This window comes from Hemitrygon akajei, chromosome 2 (genome assembly GCF_048418815.1).
Source record: "Hemitrygon akajei chromosome 2, sHemAka1.3, whole genome shotgun sequence".
Taxonomy (NCBI): Eukaryota; Metazoa; Chordata; class Chondrichthyes; order Myliobatiformes; family Dasyatidae; genus Hemitrygon; species Hemitrygon akajei.
Window position 1 is genome coordinate 76,857,237 of NC_133125.1, and position 25,636 is coordinate 76,882,872.

Below are 25,636 nucleotides of genomic sequence, written 5' to 3' on the forward strand. Positions count from 1 at the left end.
CAGCTCGTCGTCTTCTTTAGTCTGCAGGAAACTCAAGGCAAATCCCTTCACCCACAGAGTGGTAACTGTTTGGAACCTACCACACAGACTGAGCGAGGCGTGAACAACAGATTTGGATTTAAACAGTCCGTCATACTGGTAGGAACCAGGTGGGTGGAGTTCGCTCCCCACTGTACGCTGGGAGTGTTGTAGTTTCACTGAGTACTCGAGACAGAGTTTAAAATAGAACTGATTTATTTATCATAAAAACTCCAATCCCATTAAATGTGAACATCAGCAGAAACTCCTCCCATCCTCAGTGATCAGGGTGCAGACTTGGGTTTGATGAACAGCAGCAGTACTTGCAGAGTTCGACAACAGTCACTTGTGAGCTTGCCTCTGGATTCAGCAACTGTGTTGGTTCAATATCCACCAGGCAGCTTATTAAACTATTCACCCAGTGTGAACTCCATAGTGCTTATGGAAGCTGCCTGAATGATTGAATCCCTTCCCACACTCTGAGCAGGTGAATGGTAACTCCCCAGAGTGAGCTCGCTGGTGTGCCAACAAGTTAGATAACTGAGTGAATCCCTTCCCACAATGTGAGCAGGTCAACTGCCTCTCCCCAGTGTGAACTAGCTGATGTACCTTCAATTGCGATGACTGAGTGAAGCCCTTCCCACATTCAGAGCAGGTGAACGGCCGCTCCCCAGTGTGAACTTGGTAGTGCGACAGAAGGTTGCACGACTGAGAGAATCCCTTTCCACAATGTGAGCAGGTGAACGGCCTCTCCCCGGTGTGAACTCGCTGGTGTGCCTGTAGGTGAGATAATTGAGTGAATCCCTTCCCACAGTCCAAGCAGGTGAACGGCCTCTCCCCAGTGTGAACTCGCTGGTGTGCCTGTAGGTGAGATAATTGAATGAATCCTTTCCCACAGTCCGAGCAGGTGAACGGCCTCTCCCCAGTGTGAACTCGCTGATGTACCTTCAATTGAGATGACTGAGTGAAGCCCTTCCCACACTCTGAGCAGATGAATGGCCTCTCTCCAGTGTGAACTCGCTGGTGTGTCTTCAGATAAGATGAGTGGCAGAATCCCTTCCCACATTCAGAGCAGGTGAACGGCCGCTCCCCAGTGTGAACTTGGTAGTGCGACAGAAGGTTGCACAACTGAGAGAATCCCTTTCCACAATGTGAGCAGGTGAACGGCCTCTCCCCGGTGTGAACTCGCTGGTGTGCCTGTAGGTGAGACAATTGAGTGAATCCCTTCCCACAGTCTGAGCAGGTGAACGGCCTCTCCCCAGTGTGAACACGCTGGTGCGCCAGTAAATTAGATAACTGGCTGAACCCCTTCCCACAGTCTGAGCAGGTGAACGGCCTCTCTCCGGTGTGAACTCGCTGGTGTTGCTTCAGGTCTGATGATCGACAGAACCCTTTCCCGCAGTCCAAACAGGTGAATGGCCTCACCCCGGTGTGAAGTCGCTGGTGTTGCTTCAGGTCTGACGATCGACTGAACCCTTTCCTGCAGTCTGAGCAGGTAAAGGGCCTCTCTCCAGTGTGAATGAGCTGGTGCGCCTGCAGATTAGATAACTGACTGAACCCCTTCCCACAGTCTGAACAGGTGAACGGCCTCTCCCCGGTGTGAATGCGGTGGTGCACCTGCAGATTAGATAACTGACTGAACCCCTTCCCACATTCCGAACATGTGAATGGCCTCTCCCCTGTGTGAACGCGCTGGTGCGCCTGTAAATTAGATAACTGACTGAAGCCCTTCCCACAGAACGAGCAAGTGAACGGCCTCTCCCCGGTGTGAATGCGCTGGTGTGCCTGTAAATTAGGTAACTGACTAAACCCCTTACCACAGTCTGAACAGGTGAACGGCCTCTCCCCCGTGTGTACATGCAGGTGTTGTTTCAGGTCTGATGATCGACTGAACCTTTTCCCGCAGTCTGAGCAGGTGAAGGGCCTCTCCCCACTGTGAATTCGCTGGTGTTGCTTCAGGTGGGAAGAGTGACTGAACCCCTTCCCACAGTCCGAGCAGGTAAACGGTCTCTCCCCGGTGTGAACGCGCTGGTGCATCTGTAAATTAGATAACTGACTGAACCCCTTTCCACAGTCTGAGCAGGTGAATGGCCTCTCCCCAGTGTGAATGTACTGGTGCGCCAGTAAATTAGATAACTGACTGAACCCCTTCCCACAATCTGAACAGGTGAACGGCTTCTCCCCAGTGTGAACACGCTGGTGCGTCTGTAAATTAGATAACTGACTGAACCCCTTCCCACAGTCTGAACACGTGAACGGCCTCTCCCTGGTGTGAACACGCTGGTGCGCCTGTAAATTAGATAACTGACTGAAACCCTTCCCACATTCCGAGCAGGTGAACGGCCTCTCCCCTGTGTGAACGAGTTGGTGTGCCTGTAAATTAGATAACTGACTGAACCCCTTCCCACAGTCTGAACAGGTGAACGGCCTCTCCCCCGTGTGAACTCCCAGGTGTTGTTTCAGGTCTGACGTTCGACTGAACCCCTTTCCGCAGTCCGAGCAGGTGAAGGGCCTGTTCCCAGTGTGAACATGCTGGTGCGCCAGTAAATTAGATAACTGACTGAACCCCTTCCCACAATCTGAACAGGTGAATGGTCTCTCCCCGGTGTGAACACGCTGGTGTGCCAGTAAATTAGATAACTGACTGAACCCCTTCCCACAGTCTGAACAGATGAATGGCCTCTCCCCGGTGTGAACACGCCGGTGCGCCTGCAAATTAGATAACTGACTGAACCTCTTCCCACATTCCGAGCAGGTGAACGGCCTCTCCCCTGTGTGAACTCGCAGGTGTTGTTTCAGGTCTGACGTTCGACTGAACCCCTTACCGCAGTCCGAGCAGGTGAAGGGCCTTTCCCCAGTGCGAACGCGCTGATGCGCCAGTAAATTAGATAACTGGCTGAACCCCTTCCCACAGTCCAAGCAGGTGAATGGCCTCTCCCCGGTGTGAACGCGCTGGTGCGCCTGTAAATTAGATAATTGACTGAACCCCTTCCCACAGTCCGAGCAGGTGAATGGCCTCTCCCCGCTGTGAACGCGCTGGTGCGCCTGTAAATTAGATAACTGACTGAACCCCTTCCCACAGTCCGAGCAGGTGAACGGCTTCTCCCCGCTGTGAACGCGCTGGTGCGCCTGTAAATTAGATAACTGACTGAACCCCTTCCCACAGTCTGAACAGGTGAACGGCCTCTCCCCTGTGTGAACTCGCAGGTGTTGTTTCAGGTCTGACGTTCGACTGAACCCCTTCCCACAGTCCGAGCAAGTGAACGGCCTCACCTCTGTGTGAACTAACTGGTGAGTCAACAGGTCAGATGATCGAGTGAATCTTCCGCCACACACTGAGCAGGAGAACATCTTCCCGGTATGAACTGGCAGTTATGCCTATAGGTGGAATGACTGAGTAATTCCACAGTCTGATTTGGTGGATTGCTCCTCTCTTGTGTGTATTCGCTGGTGTCTCTGTCGTTGGGATGAATCCCTTCCCACAATCTGAGCAGGTGAACAGACTCTCCGCCGTGAGAACTCACTCACGTGTCAGCAGATCAGGTTACCCAGTGAATCTCTTCCCACACACGGAACAAGTGAACAGTCTCTGTCCCTTGTAAGCCCACTGGTGTCTCTGCAGATCGTCTGAGTGAGTGAATCCCATCCTCCACAAAGAGCAAGTGATCGACCTCTCACTGCCGTTGGTTTCCTGATGTATCATCAGCTTGGATGAATCACTTCCCGCAGACGGAACAGATCAATAAATGCTGGTGGGTTCTCAGCACCGCGGTTCCAGTGGATCGCGCTCAGAGACGTCTTCATCTCCTAGGACCAACAACACATATACTGGTGTTACAAAGGGAATATCTGGTCAGTCCTTAAGTATCTGGTCAGAATCATTAGAACTGATGTGCTGGTTTTTTTTTTGAGATCCCTGCACACAAATTCTTTGTTGTATCTATCTCACCTGTAAAAAGATCTACAAAAGTCATCAATGGGTGAAGCACAGCATTTCAGATTAAATAAATTTAATCTCTATGGTGAGGAATGACACCACATTGTTACAGAGAGGTTCAACCCAAGTTGGAGGAACAACTCCTGTTCTTCTAACTGAGCATGGATCAGGCACCCGGACTGTTCATCCAGTTCACCAACTGTTTTTCTGACGGTATCAGAACGGGCCTTTCCTGTTTGACTTCAATCTGTGACGTGGCTCAGTTTGTCTCTCCATTTGTATTATTTCCAGTTCTGGTCATCTCCCAAAGCACTACAAAGAGCACATGGTATTACATGGCTGATCCTGGAGACTTTCTCATCACTCTGACCCCGATCCCCACATGGACAGTGGTGAACTCAGAATGAGAATCAGGTGTATCATCACTGGCGTGTGATGTGAATTTGTTAACTTAGCAGCAGCAATTCAACACAATACATAATACAGAAGAAAAAAAACAAAGTAATAATTAATAAATAAATCACTTACAGTATGCATATATTGAATAGATAAAAATTGTTCAAAAAATACTAAAATACTATATACTAAAAGAGTGAGGTAGTGTCCAAAGGTTCAATGTCCATTAAGGAATCGGATAGCAGAGGGGAAGAAGCTGATCCTGAACCACTGAGAGTGTGCCTTCAGGCTTCTGCACCTCCTATCTGATGGTAACAGTGAGAAAAGGGCATGCCCTGGATGCTGGAGGTCCTTAATAATGGACGCTGCCTTTCTGAGACACCGCTCCTTGAAGATGTCCTGGTTACTTTGTAGGCTACTGTCCAAGAGGCAGCTGACTAGATTTACAACCCTCTGCAGCTTCTTTCCATCCTGTGCAGTAGTCACACACCCCCAATACCAGACAGTGATGCAGCCTGTCAGAATACTCTCCACCGTACATCTATGGAGTGCATTTTTAGTGTATTTGTTAACAACCCAATTCTCTTCACACTCCTAAGGAGGTACAGTCACTGTCTTGCCTTCTTTATAACTGCATCAATATGTTGCAAACAGGTTAGATCCTCAGAGATCTTGACACCCAGGAACTTGAAGTTACTCACCCTCTCCACTTCTGATCCCTCTATGAGGATTGGTATGTGTTTCTTTGTCTTACCCTTCCTGAAGTCCACAATCAGCTCTTTCGTACACTCCTGTACGCATATACGCATATCCAGGAGCATATCTCACTCCTGTACACCTTCTCATCACCACCTGAGATTCTACCAACAATGGCTGGATCGCCAGCAAATTTATAGATGGTAATTGAGCTATGCCTAGCCACACAGTCATGTAGAGAGTAGAGCAGTGAGCTAAGCACACATCCCTGAGGTGCACCAGTATTGATTGTCAGCAAGGAGGATATGTTATCACCAATCTGCACAGATTGTGGTCTTCTGGTTAGGGAGACGAGGATCCAATTGCAAAGGGAGGTACAGAGGCCCAGGTTCTGCAACTTCTCAATCAGGACTGTAGGAATTATGGTATTAAATGCTGAGCTATAGTCAATAAACATCCTGACGTAGGTATTTGTATTGTCCAAGTGGTCTAAAGCCGTGTGAAGAGTCACTGAGATTGCACCTGCCGTTAACCTATTGATAGGGTGACCCGTTGATAGGCAAATTGCAATGGGTCCAGGTCACTGCTGAGGCAGGAGTTCAGTCTAGTCAATACCAACCACTCAAAGCATAATCTCACTATTGATGTGAAAGCTACCGGGTTATTATCGTTAAGGCAGCCCACATTATTCTTCTTAGGCACTGGTACAATTGTTACCCTTTTCAAGCAAGTGGGAACTTCCGCCCGTAGTAGTGAAAGGTTGAAAACGTCCTAGAATACTCGGTATTATACTTAGACAATTCTGCTTTATTATAACCACATAACAATTACAGCACGGAAACAGGCCACTCCGGCCCTCCTAGTCCATGCCGAACTCTTAATCTCACCTAGTCCCACCTACCCGCACTCAGCCCATAACCCTCCACTCCTTTCCTGTCCATATACCTATCCAATTTTACCTTAAATGACACAACTGAACTGGCCTCTACTACTTCTACAGGAAGCTCATTCCACACAGCTATCACTCTCTGAGTAAGGAAATACCCCCTCGTGTTTCCCTTAAACTTTTGCCCCCTAACTCTCAAATCATGTCCTCTCGTTTGAATCTCCCCTACTCTCAATGGAAACAGCCTATTCACGTCAACTCTATCTATCCCTCTCAAAATTTTAAATACCTCGATCAAATCCCCCCTCAATCTTCTACGCTCCAATGAATAGAGACCTAACTTATTCAACCTTTCTCTGTAACTTAAGTGCTGAAACCCAGGTAACATCCTAGTAAATCGTCTCTGCACTCTTTCTAATTTATTGATATCTTTCCTATAATTCGGTGACCAGAACTGTACATAATATTCCAAATTTGGCCATACCAATGCCTTGTACAATTTTAACATTACATCCCAACTTCTGTACTCAATGCTTTGATTTATAAAGGCCAGCGTTCCAAAAGCTTTCTTCACCACCCTATCTACATGAGACTCCACCTTCAGGGAACTATGCACTGTTATTCCTAGATCTCTCTGTTCCACTGCATTCCTCAATGCCCTACCATTTACCCTGTATGTTCTATTTGGATTATTCCTGCCAAAATGTAGAACCTCACACTTCTCAGCATTAAACTCCATCTGCCAACGTTCAGCCCATTCTTCTAACCGGCATAAATCTCCCTGCAAGCTTTGAAAACCCACCTCATTATCCACAACACCTCCTACCTTAGTATCATCGGCATACTTACTAATCCAATTTACCACCCCATCATCCAGATCATTTATGTATATTACAAACAACATTGGGCCCAAAACAGATCCCTGAGGCACCCTGCTAGTCACCAGCCTCCATCCCGATAAACAATTATCCACCACTACTCTCTGGCATCTCCCATCTAGCCACTGTTGAATCCATTTTATTACTCCAGCATTAATACCTAACGACTGAACCTTCTTAACTAACCTTCCATGTGGAACTTTGTCAAAGGCCTTGCTGAACTACATCCACTGCCTTACCCTCGTCAACATTCCTCGTAACTTCTTCAACAAATTCAATAAGGTTTGTCAAACATGACCTTCCACGCACAAATCCATGCTGGCTACTCCTAATCAGATCCTGTCTATCCAGATAATTATAAATACTATCTCTAAGAATACTTTCCATTAATTTACCCGCCACTGATGTCAAACTGACAGGTCTATAATTGCCAGGCTTACTTCTAGAACCCTTTTTAAACAATGGAACCACATGAGCAATACGCCAATTCTCCGGCACAATCCCCGTTTCTAATGACATCTGAAAGATCTCCGTCAGAGCTCCTGCTATCTCTACACAAACTTCCCTCAAGGTCCTGGGGAATATCCTGTCAGTACCCGGAGATTTATCCACTTTTAAATTTCTTAAAAGCGCCAGTACTTCCACCTCTTTAATTGTCATAGGTTCCATAACTTCCTTACTTGTTTCCCACACCTTACCCAATTCAATATCCTTCTCCTTAGTGAATACCGAAGAGAAGAAATCGTTCAAAATCTCTCTCATCTCCCTCGGCTCCACACATAGCTGACCACCCTGATTCTCTAAGGGACCAATTTTATCCCTCACTATCCTCTTGCTTTTAATATAACTGTAGAAGCCTTTCGGATTTACTTCCACCTTATTTGCCAAACCAAACTCGTAACTTCTTTTAGCTTTTCTAATCTCTTTCTTAAGATTCCTTTTACATTCTTTATATTCCTCGAGCAATTCCTTTACTCCATGCTTCCTATATCTATTGTAGACATCCCTCTTTTTTCGAACCAAGTTTCTAATATCCCTTGAAAACCATGGCGCTTTCAAACCTTTAACCTTTCCTTTCAACCTAACAGGAACATAAAGATTCTGTACCCTCATAATTTCACCCTTAAATGACCTCCATTTCTCTATTACATCCTTCCCATAAAACAACTTGACCCAATCCACTCTCTCTAAATCCCTGCGCATCTCCTCAAAGTTAGCCTTTCTCCAATCAAAAATCTCAACTCTAGGTCTTGCATGTATTGCATTTTACTGCTGCCGCAAAGCCACAAATTTCACGGGACACACTAGTGATATTAAACCTGGTTCTGAACGAGACGTCAGTTTATCACGAACACAGTGATGCGCATGCGGACAGAAATGACGCCACGTCCTCCCCTGATCAGCAGAAAGTTCCTCGGGGCCCCGGAACGAATTGTGGGGGCTAAGAGAGGGTGAAAGGACCGGGAATGTCCCCGGGTGCAGGGTCACGGTTTGTCCGCAGCTCGCAACAACAGTCTCTCAGTCGCGGTGTGGATGAAACCCCCGCCCTCAGCCCCGCTCCTACCTGCTGCCGATTCTCCCAGGCATGTCGTCCACCGAGCGCATGCGCAGTTTTCGGGATGATCCGTGACCCTTACGCCTGCGCATTTGGTCGCTGGGCGCCCGACACTTAGGCGCGGAGGTTTCTGGGTATCCACGGTGCCATTAAAGCAAAAATCGTTTCCACTGATAAATGTATTTATGTAGAAAACTCGGCAGCAACTTTAACACAGCATATTCAGCGTCAATAGGCGATCCGTGTGACAAAGTCCAACTCAGTTACAAATGCAAATATAAAACACACGAGATTCAGCAGATGCTGGAAATCAATGTAAAGTGACATACAAGGTGCTGCAGGAATTTAGCAGGTCAGGCAGCAGAGGAATAAACTGTCTAGAGATGATGAAGTGTCTCTGACCATTATATCGACTCTGAGTTCCTCTCCAAAGATGCTGCCTGACCCACTGAGTTCCTCTAGCACTTTGCAAACATAAAACTCTCTCTTCAGTCAATCAGTTTCAAAAATGTTGCTGAACTTTCATTTGTAGCCTCATCCTCCTGGTCTGATTCCCTTCTCTTGCTCCCAGTAAACTCTAGCCTCTAACACATCTGGAGCCTCAAAGCCCTCATCTTGTTCCTGCTCCATTGAATAGTTACCCAACATTCTGTTGTCATGCTTTAGAAGAGAGCATTGGATTGCAACAGCCCTTCGAAATCAGTGAAAATTACCCAAAGCATTGAACAGAGCAGAGCAGACAGATTTTAACCACACAAGACTTCATCCTTACCCTACAGCCGTGAGGGATGGGGAATATTTCGGACAAAACCCCAGTAAATTTCGTCACATGAGTTCTTACAACAGCAGCAGGTTCACGCCGGTGAGCAGCTAAACTTGGCTGAGTTGTCCCTGTCTCTTAGTATAGCTTCACACCTGTTCCGAGCGTGGGAAAAGATTCATTCAGTTCACCCACTTTGTGAGGTTCCAGTGAGTTTACAATACATAGTGGACACTTCTGTCTTGCGTCAAAAATAAATTTACTCAGTCATCACACCTGCTGAGTCATCGGCAACTTCACGTCAGGGAGGATGTTCAATAAACTCTCTGTGAACATTTTAAACTCTGCATTTTATAGAAAGTCATGGAGGAAATTCAAGGTAAATCTCTTCATCCACATACGGGCGACCAGTTGCAACTTGAACATTATGGGGTGAGTGAGTGGGGAACAGCAGGGAGTGATTTGAAAGCTCTGGTGTGGAATAGGAACATGAGCAGGTAAAAGATGGTCTGATCGGCCTCTCTAATATACATTAGCCGTTTGACAGGGAGGAAGCACATGAGACACAGGATTTGAAATAGAAATTATTTATTTGTCACAGAACTACAATATTAAGCACCAGTATATTTTCAGACTAATATCAGTGGAACAAACCCCTCCAATGCTCATTGACCAGGGTTCGGTCCTAGATCTGAGGAGCAGCCATAATATCTGCAGAATCTAAAATTAACAGTCTCGCATGAACTTTTAACTAGCTTCAGTCACCATGATATTTAAAATGTTCATAGAGAGTTTATTGAACATCCTCCCTGACGTGAAGTTGCCGGTGACTCGGCAGGTGTGAGGACTGAGTAAATTTATTTTTGACGCAAGACAGAAGTGTCCACTATGCATTGTAAACTCACTGGAACCTCACAAAGTGGGTGAACTGAATGAATCTTTTCCCACGCTCGGAACAGGTGTGAAGCTATACTGCGAGACAGAGAGAACTCAGCCAAGTTTAGCTGCTCACCGGAGTGAACCTGCTGCTGTTGTAAGAACTCATGTGACGAAATGAATCCTGTCCCACACACGGATAAGGTGAATAGCCTCTCCCCGAGTGAACTGGCTAGTGTTGTAACAGCTCATGTGAGTGAATGAATCCCGTCCCACCCACGGAGCAGGCAGAAGGCACATGTGAACATACTGAAATTTCTAATGAGAATATTTTCAAAATGTAGGAGGGCCAATTGATGCACTCTAAAGAGAATATTCTCCACATATAGGAGGGCCAATCGTCTCAATCGAAAGAGACTGTTTTCCACATGTAGGAGGGCAATCGACTCACCCTAAAGAGCAAGTTCTCTGCATGTAAGATGGCCAATCGACTAACCCTGACGAGCATGTTCTCCGTATGTAGAAGGGCCAATCGCCTCACTCCAAAGAGAAGGTTTTCCACTTGTAGGAGGGCCAATCGACTCACTGTAAAGAGAATGTTTTCTGAATGTAGGAGGGCCAATTGACTCAATCTAAAGAGAATGTTTTCCACATGTAGGAGGGCCAATCGACTCACTCTAAAGAGAATATTCTCCACATATAGAAGGGCCAAATCGAGTCAATCGAAAGAGACTGTGTTCCACATGTAGGAGGGACAATCGACTCAATTGAAAGCGATTGATTTCCACATGTAGGAGGGCCAATCGACTCACTCTAAAGAGAATATTTTCTGAATGTAGATGGGCCAATCAACTCACTCTAAAGAGAATGTCTTCCACATCTAGCAGGGCAAATCGACTCACTCTAAAGAGAATGTTTTCTACATGTAGGAGGGCCAATTGACTCACTCGAAAGAAAAATGTTTTCTACATGTAGGAAGGCCAATTGACTCACCCTAAAGAGCATGTTTTCCACATGTAGGAGGGCCAATCGACTAACTCTAAAGAGAATGTTTTCTGAATGCAGGAGGGCCAATTGACTCAATCTAAAGAGAATGTTATCTGCATGTAGGAGGGCCAATCAATTCACACTAATCAATGCTTTCCTCATGTAGGAGGGCCAATTGACTCACCCGAAAGAGCATGCTCTCCACATGTAGCGGGGCCAATCGACTCACCCTAACCACCATGTTTTCTGCATGTAAGAAGGCCAATCGACGCACCCTAAAGAGCTTGTTCTGCGCATGTAGGAGGGCCAATCAACTCACTCTAAAGAGAAATCTTTTCTGCATGTAGGAGGCCCATCGACTCACTCTAATGAGAATGTTTTCCACATGTAGGAGGGCCAATCGACTAACCCTAAGAACACTTTCCTCATGTAGGAAGGCCAATTGACTCACTCTATCGAGAATGTTTTCCACATGTTGTAGGGTCAATTGACACACTCTAAAGGGAAAGTTTTCTACATGTAGGAGGACCAATCGACTCAATCTAAAGAGAATATTTCTCTGAATGTGGAAGGGCCAATCAACTCCCTTTAAAGAGAATGTTTTCCACATGTAGGAGGGCCATTCGACTCACTAAAGAGAATGTTTTCTACATGTAGGAGGGCCAATTGACTCACTCTAAACAGAAAAGTTTTCTAAGTGTTGTAAGGCCAATTGACTCACTCTAAAGAGCATGTTCTCGAAATGTAGGAGGGCCAATTGACTCACTCTATAGAGAATGTTTTCCACATGTTCCAGGGCCAATTGACTCAATCTAAAGGGAAAGTTTTCTACATGAAGGAGGACCAATTGACTCAATCTAAAGAGAATATTTTTCTGAATGTAGAAGGGCCAATCAACTCACTTTAAAGAGAATGTTTTCCAAATGTAGGAGGGCCAATCGAGTCACTCTAAAGAGAATATGCTCCATATATAGGAGGGCCAAGCGATACAATCGAAAGAGACTGTTTTCCATATGTAAGAGGGCCAATCGACCCACTCTAAGGAGAAGGTTTCTGAATGTAGGAGGGACAATCAGCTCACTCTAAAGAGAATATTTTCCACATGTAGGAGGGCCAATCGACTCACTCTAAAGAGAATATTCTCCACATGTAGGAGGGCCAATCGTCTCAATCGAAAGAGACTGTTTTCCACATGTAGGAGGGCAATCGACTCACCCTAAAGAGCATGTTCTCTGCATGTACGATGGCCAATCGACTCAATCGAAAGAGACTGTTTTCCACATGTAGGAGGGCCAATCGACTCAATCGAAAGAGACATTTTTCCACATGTAGGAGGGCCAATCGACTCAATCGAAAGAGACTGTTTTCCACATGTAGGAGGACCAATCGACTCAATCGAAAGAGACAGTTTTCCACATGTAGGAGGGCAATCGACTCACCCTAAGCAGCATGTTCTCTGCATGTACGACGGCAAATCGACTCACCCTTACGAGCATGTTCTCCGCATGTAGCAGGGCCAATTGACTCACTGTAAAGAGAATGTTTTCTGAATGTAGGAGGGCCAATTGACTCAATCTAAAGAGAATGTTTTCCACATGTAGGAGGGCCAATCGACTCACTCTAAAGAGAATATTCACCACATGTGGGAGGGCAATCAACTCAATAGAAAGAGACTGTTTTCCACATACAGGAGGGCCAATCGACCCACTCTGAAGAGAATGTTTTCCAAATGTAAGAGGGCCAATTGACTCACTCTAAAGAGAATGTTTTCCACATGTAGAATGGCCAATGGAATCACCCTAAAGAATGCTTTCCTCAAGCAGGAGGGCCAATTGACTCACTCTAAAGAGATTGTTTTCTGAATGCAGAAGGGCCAAGCAACTCAATCTAAAGAGAATGTTTTCCACATGTACGAGGGCAAATCGACGCACTCTAAAGCGAATATTCTCCACATGTAGGAGGGCCAATCAACTCAGTCGAAAGAGACTGTTTTCCACATGTAGGAGGGCCAATTGACTCACTGTAAAGAGAATATTCTCCACATGTAGGAGGGCCAATCGACTCACTCTAAAAAGAAATGTTTTCTGCATGTAGGAGTGCCCATCGACGCACTGTAAAGAGAATATTCTCCACATGTATGAGGGCCAATTGACTCACTATAAAGAGAATGTTTTCCACATGTAGGAGGGCCAATTGACTCACTCTTATGAGAATGTTTTCTAGATGTAGCAGGGCCAATCAACTCACTGTAAAGAGAATATTCTCTACATGCAGGAGGGCCAATTGACTCAATCGAAAGAGACTGTTTTCCACATGTAGGAGGGCCAATCGACTCACTCTAAAGAGATTGTTTTCTGAATGAAGGAAGACCAATCTATTCACCCTGAAGAGCCTGTTTTCTGCATGTAAGATGGCCAATCGACTCACTCGAAAGAGAAATGTTTTCTGCATGTAGCAGGGCCCATCGACGCACACTAATGGGAATATTTTCCACATGTAGGAGAGCCAATTGACTCACTATAGAGAGAATGTTTTTCACATGTAGGAGGGCCAATTGACTCACTCTAAAGAGATTGTTTTCTGAATGCAGAAGGGCCAAGCAACTCAATTTAAAGAGAATGTTTTCCACATGTACGAGGGCAAATCGACTCGCTCTAAAGTGAATATTCTCCACATGTAGGAGGGCCAATCAACTCAGTCGAAAGAGACTGTTTTCCACATGTCGTAGGGCCAATCGACTCACTGTAAAGAGAATTTTCTCCACATGTAGGAGGGTCAATCGACTCACTCTAAAGAGAAATGTTTTCTGCATGTAGGAGTGCCATTCGATGCACTCTAATGAGAATATTCTGCACATGTATGAGGTCCAATTGACTCACTATAAAGAGAATGTTTTCCACATGTAGGAGGGCCAATTGACTCACTCCAATGAGAATGTTTTCTACATGTTGGAGGGCAATCGACTCACCCTAAAGAGCATGTCTCCGCATGAAGGAGGGCCAATCGACTCACTCTAAAGGAGAATGTTCTCTGAATGTAGAAGGGCCAATTGACTCACATTAAAGAGAAAGTTTTCTGAATGTAGCAGGGCCAATTGACTCAATCTAATGAGAATGTTCTCCGCATGTAGGAGGGTCAAATGACTCACCCTAAAGAGAATATTCTCCACATGAAGGAGGGCCAATCAACTCGCACTAAATAGAATATTCTCCACATGTAGGAGGGCCAATCCACTCACCCTCGAGAGCATGTTCTCCACATGTAGGAGGGTCAGTTGACTCACTCTAAAGAGAATATTCTCCACATGTAGGAGGGCAATCAACTCAATCGAAAGAGACTGTTTTCCACATACAGGAGGGCCAATCGACTCACTCTGAAGAGAATGTTCTCCGCATGTAGGACGGTCAAATGACTCACCCTAAAGAGAATATTCTCCACATGAAGGAGGGCCAATCAACTCGCTCTAAATAGAATATTCTCCACATGTAGGAGGGCCAATCCACTCACCATCGAGAGCATGTTCTCCACATGTAGGAGGGTCAGTTGACTCACTCTAAAGAGAATATTCTCCACATGTAGGAGGGCAATCAACTCAATCGAAAATGACTGTTTTCCACATACAGGAGGGCCAATCGACTCACTCTGAAGAGAATGTTTTCCAAATGTAGGAGGGCCAATTGACTCACTCTAAAGAGAACGTTTTCCACATGTAGGATGGCCAATGGAATCACCCTAAAGAGCATGTTCTCCGCATGTAGGAGGGCCCATCGTCTCACACTAATGAGAATGTTTTCCGCGTGTAGGAGGGCCAATAGACTCACCCTAAAGAATGCTTTCCTCAAGCAGGAGGGCCAATTGACTCACTCTAATCAGAATGTTTTCTGAATGCAGAAGGACCAAGCAACTCAATCTAAAGAGAATGTTTTCCACATGTACAAGGGCAAATCCACTCACTCTAAAGCGAATATTCTCCACAGGTAGGAGGGCCAATCAACTCAGTCGAAAGAGACTGTTTTCCACATGTAGGAGGGCCAATCGACTCACTGTAAAGAGATTGTTCTCTGAATGAAGGAAGGCCAATCGTATCACCCTAAAGAGCATGTTCTCCGCATGTCGCAGGGCAAATTGACTCACTCTAAAGAGAATTGTTTGCTGCATGTAGGAGGGCCCATCGTCTCACACTAATGAGAATGTTTTCCGCATGTAGGAGGGCCAATAGACTCACCCTAAAGAATGCTTTCCTCAAGTAGGAGGGCCAATTGACTCACTCTAAAGACAATGTTTTCCACATGTAGTAGGGCCAATCGACTCACTGTAAAGAGAATATTCTCTACATGTAGGAGGGCCAATTGACTCAATCGAAAGAGACTGTATTCCACATGTATGAGGGCCAATCAACTCACTCTAAAGAGAATATTCCCCACATGTAGGAGGGCCAATCAACTCAGTCGAAAGAGACTGTTTTCCAAATATAGGAGGGCCAATAGACTCACTCTTAAGAGAATGTTTTCCAAATGTAGTAGGCCCAATGGACTCAATCTAAAGAGAATATTCTCCACATGTAGGAGGGTCAATCGTCTCAATCGAAAGAGACGGTTTTGCACATCTAGGAGGGCCAATCGACTCAATCGAAACAGACTGTTTTCCACATGTACAAGGGCCAATAGTTTCACCCTAAAGAGCATTTTCTACGCATGTAAGAGGGCCAATCGACTTACTCGAAAGAGAAATGTTTGCTGCATGTAGGAGGGCCCATCGTCTCACGCTAATGAGAATGTTTTCCGCATGTAGGAGGGCCAATTGACTCACTCTAAAGAGAATGTTTTCCACATATAGGAGGGCCAATTGACTCAGTCGAAAGAGACTGTTTTCCACATGTCGTAGGGCCAATCGACTCACTGTAAAGAGAATTTTCTCCACACGTAGGAGGGTCAATCGACTCACTCTAAAGAGAAATGTTTTCTGCATGTAGGAGTGCCCATCGACGCACTCTAATGAGAATATTCTGCACATGTATGAGGTCCAATTGACTCAATATAAAGAGAATGTTTTCCACATGTAGGAGGGCCAATTGACTCACTCCAATGAGAATGTTTTCTACATGTTGGAGGGCAATCGACTCACCCTAAAGAGCATGTCTCCGCATGTAGGAGGGCCAATCGACTCACTCTAAAGGAGAATGTTCTCTGAATGTAGAAGGGCCAATTGACTCACATTAAAGAGAAAGTTTTCTGAATGTAGCAGGGCCAATTGACTCAATCTAAAGAGAATGTTTTCCACATGTAGGAGTGCCAATCTACTCACCCTGAAGAGCATGTTCTCCGCATGTAGGAGGGTCAAATGACTCACCAGAAAGAGAATATTCTCCACATGAAGGAGGGCCAATCAACTCGCTCTAAATAGAATATTCTCCACATGTAGGAGGGCCAATCCACTCACCCTCTTGAGCATGTTCTCCACATGTAGGAGGGTCAGTTGACTCACTCTAAAGAGAATATTCTCCACATGTAGGAGGGCAATCAACTCAATCGAAAGAGACTGTTTTCCACATACAGGAGGGCCAATCGACTCACTCTGAAGAGAATGTTCTCCGCATGTAGGACGGTCAAATGACTCACCCTAAAGAGAATATTCTCCACATGAAGGAGGGCCAATCAACTCGCTCTAAATAGAATATTCTCCACATGTAGGAGGGCCAATCCACTCAACCTCGAGAGCATGTTCTCCACATGTAGGAGGGTCAGTTGACTCACTCTAAAGAGAATATTCACCACATGTAGGAGGGCAATCAACTCAATCGAAAGAGACTGTTTTCCACATACAGGAGGGCCAATCGACTCACTCTGAAGAGAATGTTTTCCAAATGTAGGAGGGCCAATTGACTCACTCTAAAGAGAATGTTTTCCACATGTAGGACGGCCAATGGAATCACCCTAAAGAGCATGTTCTCCGCATGTAAGAGGGCCCATTGTCTCACACTAATGAGAATGTTTTCCACATGTAGGAGGACCAATTGACTCACTATAAAAAGAATGTTTTCTACATGTACGAAGGAAAATTGACTCGCTCTAAAGTGAATATTCTCCACATGTAGAAGGGCCAATCAACTCAGTCAAAAGAGACTGTTTTCCACATGTCGTAGGGCCAATCGACTCACTGTAAAGAGAATTTTCTCCACATGTAGGAGGGTCAATCGACTCACTCTAAAGAGAAATGTTTTCTGCATGTAGGAGTGCCCATCGACGCACTCTAATGAGAATATTCTGCACGTGTATGAGGTCCAATTGACTCACTTTTAAGAGAATGTTTTCCACATGTAGGGGGGCCAATTGACTCACTCCAATGAGAATGTTTTCCGCATGTAGGAGGGCCAATAGACTCACCCTAAAGAATGCTTTCCTCAAGTAGGAGGGCTAATTGACTCAATCGAAAGAGACTGTTTTCCACATGTAGGAGGGCCAATCAACGCAGTCTCAAGAGATTGTTTTCTGAATGCAGAAGGGCCAAGCAACTCAATCTAAAGAGAATGTTTTCCACATGTACGAGGGCAAATCGACGCACTCTAAAGCGAATATTCTCCACATGTAGTGGGGCCTATCAACTCAGTCGAAAGAGTCTGTTTTCCACATGTAGTATGGCCAATCGACTCACTGTAAAGAGAATATTCTCCACATGTAGGAGGGCCAATTGAGTCGCTCTAAAGAGATTCTTTTCTGAATGCAGAAGGGACAAGCAACTCAATCTAAAGAGAATGTTTTCCACATGTACGAGGATAAATCCACTCACTCTAAAGTGAATATTCTCCACATGTAGGAGGGCCAATCAATTCAGTCGAAAGAGACTGTTTTCCACGTGTAGTAGGGCCAATCGACTCACTGTAAAGAGAATATTCTCCACATGTAGGAGGGTAAATCGACTCACTCTAAAGAGAAATGTTTTCTGCATGTATGAGTGCCCATCGACGCACTCTAATGAGAATATTCTGCACATGTATGAGGTCCAATTGACTCACTATAAAGAGAATGTTTTCCACATGTAGGAGGGCCAATTGACTCACTCCAATGAGAATGTTTTCTACATGTTGGAGGGCAATCGACTCACCCTAAAGAGCATGTCTCTGCATGTAGGAGGGCCAATCGACTCACTCTAAAGGAGAATGTTTTCTGAATGTAGCAGGGCCAATTGACTCACTATAGAGAGAATGTTTTTCACATGTAGGGGGGCCAATTGACTCACTCTAAAGAGATTGTTTTCTGAATGCAGAAGGGCCAAGCAACTCAATCTAAAGAGAATGTTTTCCACATGTACGAGGGCAAATCGACTCACCCTAAAGCGAATATTCTCCACATGTAGGAGGGCCAATCAACTCAGTCAAAAGAGACTGTTTTCCACATGAAGGAGGGCCAATCGACTCACTGTAAAGAGATTGTTCTCTGAATGAAGGAAGGCCAATCGTATAACCCTAAAGAGCATGTTCTCCGCATGTCGGAGGGCAAATTGACTCACTCTAAAGAGAATTGTTTGCTGCATGTAGGAGGGCCCATCGTCTCACACTAATGAGAATGTTTTCCGCATGTAGGAGGGCCAATAGACTCACCCTAAAGAATGCTTTCCTCAAGTAGGAGGGCCAATTGACTCACTCTAAAGAGAATGTTTTCCACATGTAGGAGGGCCAATTGACTCACTCTAAAGAGAATGTTTTCCACATGTAGGAGGGCAAATCGACGCACTCTAAAGCGCATATTCTCCACATGTAGGAGGGCCAATCAACTCTGTCGAAAGAGACTGTTTTCCACATATAGGAGGGCCAATAGACTCACTCTGAAGAGAATGTTTTCCAAATGTAGCAGGGCCAATGGATTCAATCTAAAGAGAATATTCTCCACATGTAGGAGGGTCAATCGTCTCAATCGAAAGAGACGGTTTTGCACATGTAGGAGGGCCAATCAACTCTGTCGAAAGAGACTGCTTTCCACATGTCGTAGGGCCAATCGACTCACTGTAAAGAGAATTTTCTCCACATCTAGGAGTGCCATTCGATGCACTCTAATGAGAATATTCTGCACATGTATGAGGTCCAATTGACTCACTATAAAGAGAATGTTATCCACATGTAGGAGGGCCAATTGACTCACTCCAATGAGAATGTTTTCTACATGTTGGAGGGCAATCGACTCACCCTAAAGAGCATGTCTCCGCATGTAGGAGGACCAATCGACTCACTCTAAAGGAGAATGTTCTCTGAATGTAGAAGGGCCAATTGACTCACATTAAAGAGAAAGTTTTCTGAATGTAGCAGAGCCAATTGACTCAATCTAAAGAGAATGTTCTCCGCATGTAGGAGGGTCAAATGACTCACCCTAAAGCGAATATTCTCCACATGTAGGAGGGCCAATCAACTCAGTCAAAAGAGACTGTTTTCCACATGAAGGAGGGCCAATCGACTCACTGTAAAGAGATTGTTCTCTGAATGAAGGAAGGCCAATCGTATAACCCTAAAGAGCATGTTCTCCGCATGTCGGAGGGCAAATTGACTCACTCTAAAGAGAATTGTTTGCTGCATGTAGGAGGGCCCATCGTCTCACACTAATGAGAATGTTTTCCGCATGTAGGAGGGCCAATAGACTCACCCTAAAGAATGCTTTCCTCAAGTAGGAGGGCCAATTGACTCACTCTAAAGAGAATGTTTTCCACATGTAGGAGGGCCAATTGACTCACTCTAAAGAGAATGTTTTCCACATGTAGGAGGGCAAATCGACGCACTCTAAAGCGCATATTCTCCACATGTAGGAGGGCCAATCAACTCTGTCGAAAGAGACTGTTTTCCACATATAGGAGGGCCAATAGACTCACTCTGAAGAGAATGTTTTCCAAATGTAGCAGGGCCAATGGACTCAATCTAAAGAGAATATTCTCCACATGTAGGAGGGTCAATCGTCTCAATCGAAAGAGACGGTTTTGCACATGTAGGAGGGCCAATCAACTCTGTCGAAAGAGACTGCTTTCCACATGTCGTAGGGCCAATCGACTCACTGTAAAGAGAATTTTCTCCACATCTAGGAGTGCCATTCGATGCACTCTAATGAGAATATTCTGCACATGTATGAGGTCCAATTGACTCACTATAAAGAGAATGTTATCCACATGTAGGAGGGCCAATTGACTCACTCCAATGAGAATGTTTTCTACATGTTGGAGGGCAATCGACTCACCCTAAAGAGCATGTCTCCGCATGTAGGAGGACCAATCGACTCACTCTAAAGGAGAATGTTCTCTGAATGTAGAAGGGCCAATTGACTCACATTAAAGAGAAAGTTTTCTGAATGTAGCAGAGCCAATTGACTCAATCTAAAGAGAATGTTCTCCGCATGTAGGAGGGTCAAATGACTCACCCTAAAGAGAATATTCTCCACATGAAGGAGGGCCAATCAACTCGCTCTAAATAGAATATTCTCCACATGTAGGAGGGCCAATCCACTCACCCTCGAGAGCATGTTCTCCACATGTAGGAGGGTCAGTTGACTCACTCTAAAGAGAATATTCTCCACATGTAGGAGGGCAATCAACTCAATCGAAAGAGAGTGTTTTCCACATACAGGAGGGCCAATCGACTCACTCTGAAGAGAATGTTCTCCGCATGTAGGAGGGTCAAATGACTCACCCTAAAGAGAATATTCTCCACATGAAGGAGGGCCAATCAACTCGCTCTAAATAGAATATTCTCCACATGTAGGAAGGCCAATCCACTCACCATCGAGAGCATGTTCTCCACATGTAGGAGGGTCAGTTGACTCACTCTAAAGAGAATATTCTCCACATGTAGGAGGGCAATCAACTCAATCGAAAATGACTGTTTTCCACATACAGGAGGGCCAATCGACTCACTCTGAAGAGAATGTTTTCCAAATGTAGGAGGGCCAATTGATTCACTCTAAAGAAAACGTTTTCCACATGTAGGATGGCCAATGGAATCACCCTAAAGAGCATGTTCTCCGCATGTAGGAGGGCCCATCATCTCACACTAATGAGAATGTTTTCCGCATGTAGGAGGGCCAATAGACTCACCCTAAAGAATGCTTTCCTCAAGCAGGAGGGCCAATTGACTCACTCTAATCAGAATGTTTTCTGAATGCAGAAGGACCAAGCAACTCAATCTAAAGAGAATGTTTTCCACATGTACGAGGGCAAATCGACTCACTCTGAAGCGAATATTCTCCACAGGTAGGAGGGCCAATCAACTCAGTCGAAAGAAACTGTTTTCCAGATGTAGGAGGGCCAATCGACTCACTGTAAAGAGATTGTTCTCTGAATGAAGGAAGGCCAATCGTATCACACAAAAGAGCATGTTCTCCGCATGTCGCAGGGCAAATTGACTCACTCTAAAGAGAATTGTTTGCTGCATGCAGGAGGGCCCATCGTCTCAAACTAATGAGAATGTTTTCCGCATGTAGGAGGGCCAATAGACTCACCCTAAAGAATGCTTTCCTCAAGTACGAGGGCCAATTGACTCACTCTAAAGAGAATGTTTTCCACATGTAGGAGGGCCAATTGACTCACTAGAAAGAGACTGTTTTCCACATGTAGGAGGGCCAATCAACGCAGTCTAAAGAGATTGTTTTCTGAATGCAGAAGGGCCAAGCAACTCAATCTAAAGAGAATGTTTTCCACATGTACGAGGGCAAATCGACGCACTCTAAAGCGAATATTCTCCACATGTAGTGGGGCCTATCAACTCAGTCGAAAGAGACTGTTTTCCACATGTAGTATGGCCAATCGACTCACTGTAAAGAGAATATTCTCCACATGTAGGAGGGCCAATTGAGTCGTTCTAAAGAGATTCTTTTCTGAATGCAGAAGGGACAAGCAACTCAATCTAAAGAGAATGTTTTCCACATGTACGAGGACAAATCCACTCACTCTAAAGCGAATATTCTCCACATGTAGGAGGGCCAATCAATTCAGTAGAAAGAGACTGTTTTCCACAGGTAGTAGGGCCAATCGACTCACTGTAAAGAGAATATTCTCCACATGTAGGAGGGTCAATCGACTCACTCTAAACAGAAATGTTTTCTGCATGTATGAGTGCCCATCGACGCACTCTAATGAGAATATTCTGCACATGTATGAGGTCCAATTGACTCACTATAAAGAGAATGTTTTCCACATGTAGGAGGGCCAATTGACTCACTCCAATGAGAATGTTTTCTACATGTTGGAGGGCAATCGACTCACCCTAAAGAGCATGTCTCTGCATGTAGGAGGGCCAATCGACTCACTCTAAAGGAGAATGTTTTCTGAATGTAGCAGGGCCAATTGACTCACTATAGAGAGAATGTTTTTCACATGTAGGGGGGCCAATTGACTCACTCTAAAGAGATTGTTTTCTGAATGCAGAAGGGCCAAGCAACTCAATCTAAAGAGAATGTTTTCCACATGTACGAGGGCAAATCGACTCACTCTAAAGCGAATATTCTCCACATGTACGAGGGCCAATCAACTCAGTCAAAAGAGACTGTTTTCCACATGAAGGAGGGCCAATCGACTCACTGTAAAGAGATTGTTCTCTGAATGAAGGAAGGCCAATCGTATAACCCTAAAGAGCATGTTCTCCACATGTCGGAGGGCAAATTGACTCACTATAAAGAGAATTGTTTGCTCCATGTAGGAGGGCCCATCGTCTCACGCTAATGAGAATGTTTTCCGCATGTAGGAGGGCCAATAGACTCACCCTAAAGAATGCTTTTCTCAAGTAGGAGGGCCAATTGACTCACTCTAAAGAGAATGTTTTCCACATGTAGGAGGGCAAATCGACGCTCTATAAAGCGCATATTCTCCACATGTAGGAGGGCCAATCAACTCTGTCGAAAGAGACTGTTTTCCACATATAGGAGGGCCAATAGACTCACTCTGAAGAGAATGTTTTCCAAATGTAGCAGGGCCAATTGACTCAATCTAAAGAGAATGTTTTCCACATGTAGGAGGGCCAATCTACTCACCCTGAAGAGCATGTTCTCCGCATGTAGGAGGGTCAATTGACTCACCTTAAAGAGAATATTCTCCACATGAAGGAGGGCCAATCAACTCGCTCTAAATAGAATATTCTCCACATGTAGGAGGGCCAATCCACTCACCCTCGAGAGCATGTTCTCCGCATGTAGGAGGGTCAATTGACTCACCCTAAAGAGAATATTCTCCACATGAAGGAGGGCCAATCAATTAGCCCTAAATAGAATATTCTCCACATGTAGGAGGGCCAATACAAACACCCTCGAGAGCATGTTCTCCGCATGTAGGAGGGTCAGTTGACTCACTCTAAAGAGAATATTCTCCACATGTAGGAGGGCAATCAACTCAATCGAAAGAGACTGTTTTCCACATGTAGGATGGCCAATCGACTCACTCTAAAGAGAATGTTTTCCACATGTAGGATGGCCAATGGAATCACCCTAAAGAGCATGTTCTCCGCATGTAGGGGGGCCCATCGTCTCACACTAATGAGAATGTTTTCAGCATGTAGGAGGGCCAATAGACTCCCCCTAAAGAATGCTTTCCTCAAGCAGGAGGGCCAATTGACTCACTCTAATCAGAATGTTTTCTGAATGCAGAAGGACCAAGCAACTCAATCTAAAGAGAATGTTTTCCACAAGTACGAGGGCAAATCGACGCACTCTAAAGCCAATATTCTCCACATGTAGGAGGACCAATCAACTCAGTCGAAAGAGACTGTTTTCCACATGTAGTAGGGCCAATCGACTCACTGTAAAGAGAATATTCTCCACATGTAGGAGGGCCAATTGACTCACTCTAAAGAGATTGTTTTCTGAATGCAGAAGGGCCAAGCAACTCAATCTAAAGAGAATGTTTTCCACATGTACGAGGGCAAATCGACTCACTCTAAAGCGAATATTCTCCACATGTAGGAGGGCCAATCAACTCAGTCAAAAGAGACTGTTTTCACATGTAGGAGGGCCAATCGACTCAATGTAAAGAGATTGTTCTCTGAATGAAGGAAGGCCAATCGTATAACCCTAAAGAGCATGTTCTCCGCATGTCGGAGGGCAAATTGACTCACTCTAAAGAGAATTGTTTGCTGCATGTAGGAGGGCCCATCGTCTCACACTAATGAGAATGTTTTCCGCATGTAGGAGGGCCAATAGACTCACCCTAAAGAGTGCTTTCCTCAAGTAGGAGGGCCAATTGACTCACTCTAAAGAGAATGTTTTCCACATGTAGGAGGGCCAATTGACTCACTCTAAAGAGAATGTTTTCCACATGTAGGAGGGCAAATCGACGCACTCTAAAGCGAATATTCTCCACATGTAGGAGGGCCAATCAACTCAATCGAAAGAGACTGTTTTCCACATGTAGGATAGCCAATCGACTCACTCTAAAGAGAATGTTTTCCACATATAGGATGGCCAATGGAATCACCCTAAAGAGCATGTTCTCCGCATGTAGTGGGGCCCATCGTCTCACACTAATGAGAATGTTTTCCGCATGTAGGAGGGCCAATAGACTCACCCTAAAGAATGCTTTCCTCAAGCAGGAGGGCCAATTGACTCACTCTAATCAGAATGTTTTCTGAATGCAGAAGGACCAAGCAACTCAATCTAAAGAGAATGTTTTCCACATTTAAGAGGGCAAATCAGCGCACTCTAAAGCGAATATTCTCCACATGTAGGAGGGCCAATCAACTCAGTCGAAAGAGACTGTTTTCCACATGTAGTAGGGCCAATCGACTCACTGTAAAGAGAATATTCTCCACATGTAGGAGGGCCAATTGACTCACTGTAAAGAGATTGTTCTCTGAATGAAGGAAGGCCAATCGATTCACCCTGAAGAGACTGTTCTCTGCATGTAAGATGGCCAATCGACTCACTCTAAAGAGAATGTTTTCCACATGTAGGAGGGCCAATTGACTCACTCTAATCAGAATGTTTTCCACATGTAGTAGGGCCAATCGACTCAATGTAAAGAGAATATTCTCTACATGTAGGAGGGCCGATTGACTCAATCGAAAGAGGCTGTTTTCCACATGTAGCAGGGCCAATCGACTCACTCTAAAGAGAATGTTTTCCACATGTAGGAGGGCAAATCGACGCACTCTAAAGCGAATATTCTCCACATGTAGGAGGGCCAATCAACTCTGTCGAAAGAGACTGTTTTCCACATATAGGAGGGCCAATAGACTCACTTTGAAGAGAATGTTTTCCAAAAGTAGCAGGGCCAATGGACTCAATCTAAAGAGAATATTCTCCACATGTAGGAGGGTCAATCGTCTCAATCGAAATAGACGGATTTGCACATCTAGGAGGGCCAATCGAATTAATCGAAACAGACTGTTTTCCACATGTACGAGGGCCAATAGTTTCACCCTAAAGAGCATGTTCTAAGCATGTAAGAGGGCCAATCGACTTACTCTAAAGAGAATTGTTTGCTCCATGTAGGAAGGCCCATCGTCTCACACTAATGAGAATGTTTTCTGCATTTAGGACGGCCAATAGACTCACCCTAAAGAATGCTTTCCTCAAGTAGGAGGGCCAATTGACTCACTCTAAAGAGAATGTTTTCCACATGTAGGAGGGCCAATTGACTCACTGTAATCAGAATGTTTTCCACATGGTGTAGGGCCAATCAACTCACTGTA

General features: G+C 45.1%; 1 protein-coding gene across 1 annotated transcript; it reads right to left on the bottom strand.

Annotated features, from left to right (window-relative positions):
• Positions 1 to 222: 222 nt before the first annotated feature.
• LOC140714259 (uncharacterized) lies at positions 223 to 8,415 on the bottom strand. The gene is made up of 2 exons (XM_073025321.1): positions 8,376 to 8,415; positions 223 to 3,825 (listed from the first exon to the last, which is right to left on the bottom strand). The coding sequence occupies exon 2, from the start codon at positions 3,367 to 3,369 to the stop codon at positions 433 to 435; it is 2,937 nt and encodes a 978-aa protein (XP_072881422.1). The 5' UTR covers positions 3,370 to 3,825; positions 8,376 to 8,415; the 3' UTR covers positions 223 to 432.
• Between the last annotated feature and the right edge of the window lie 17,221 nt (positions 8,416 to 25,636).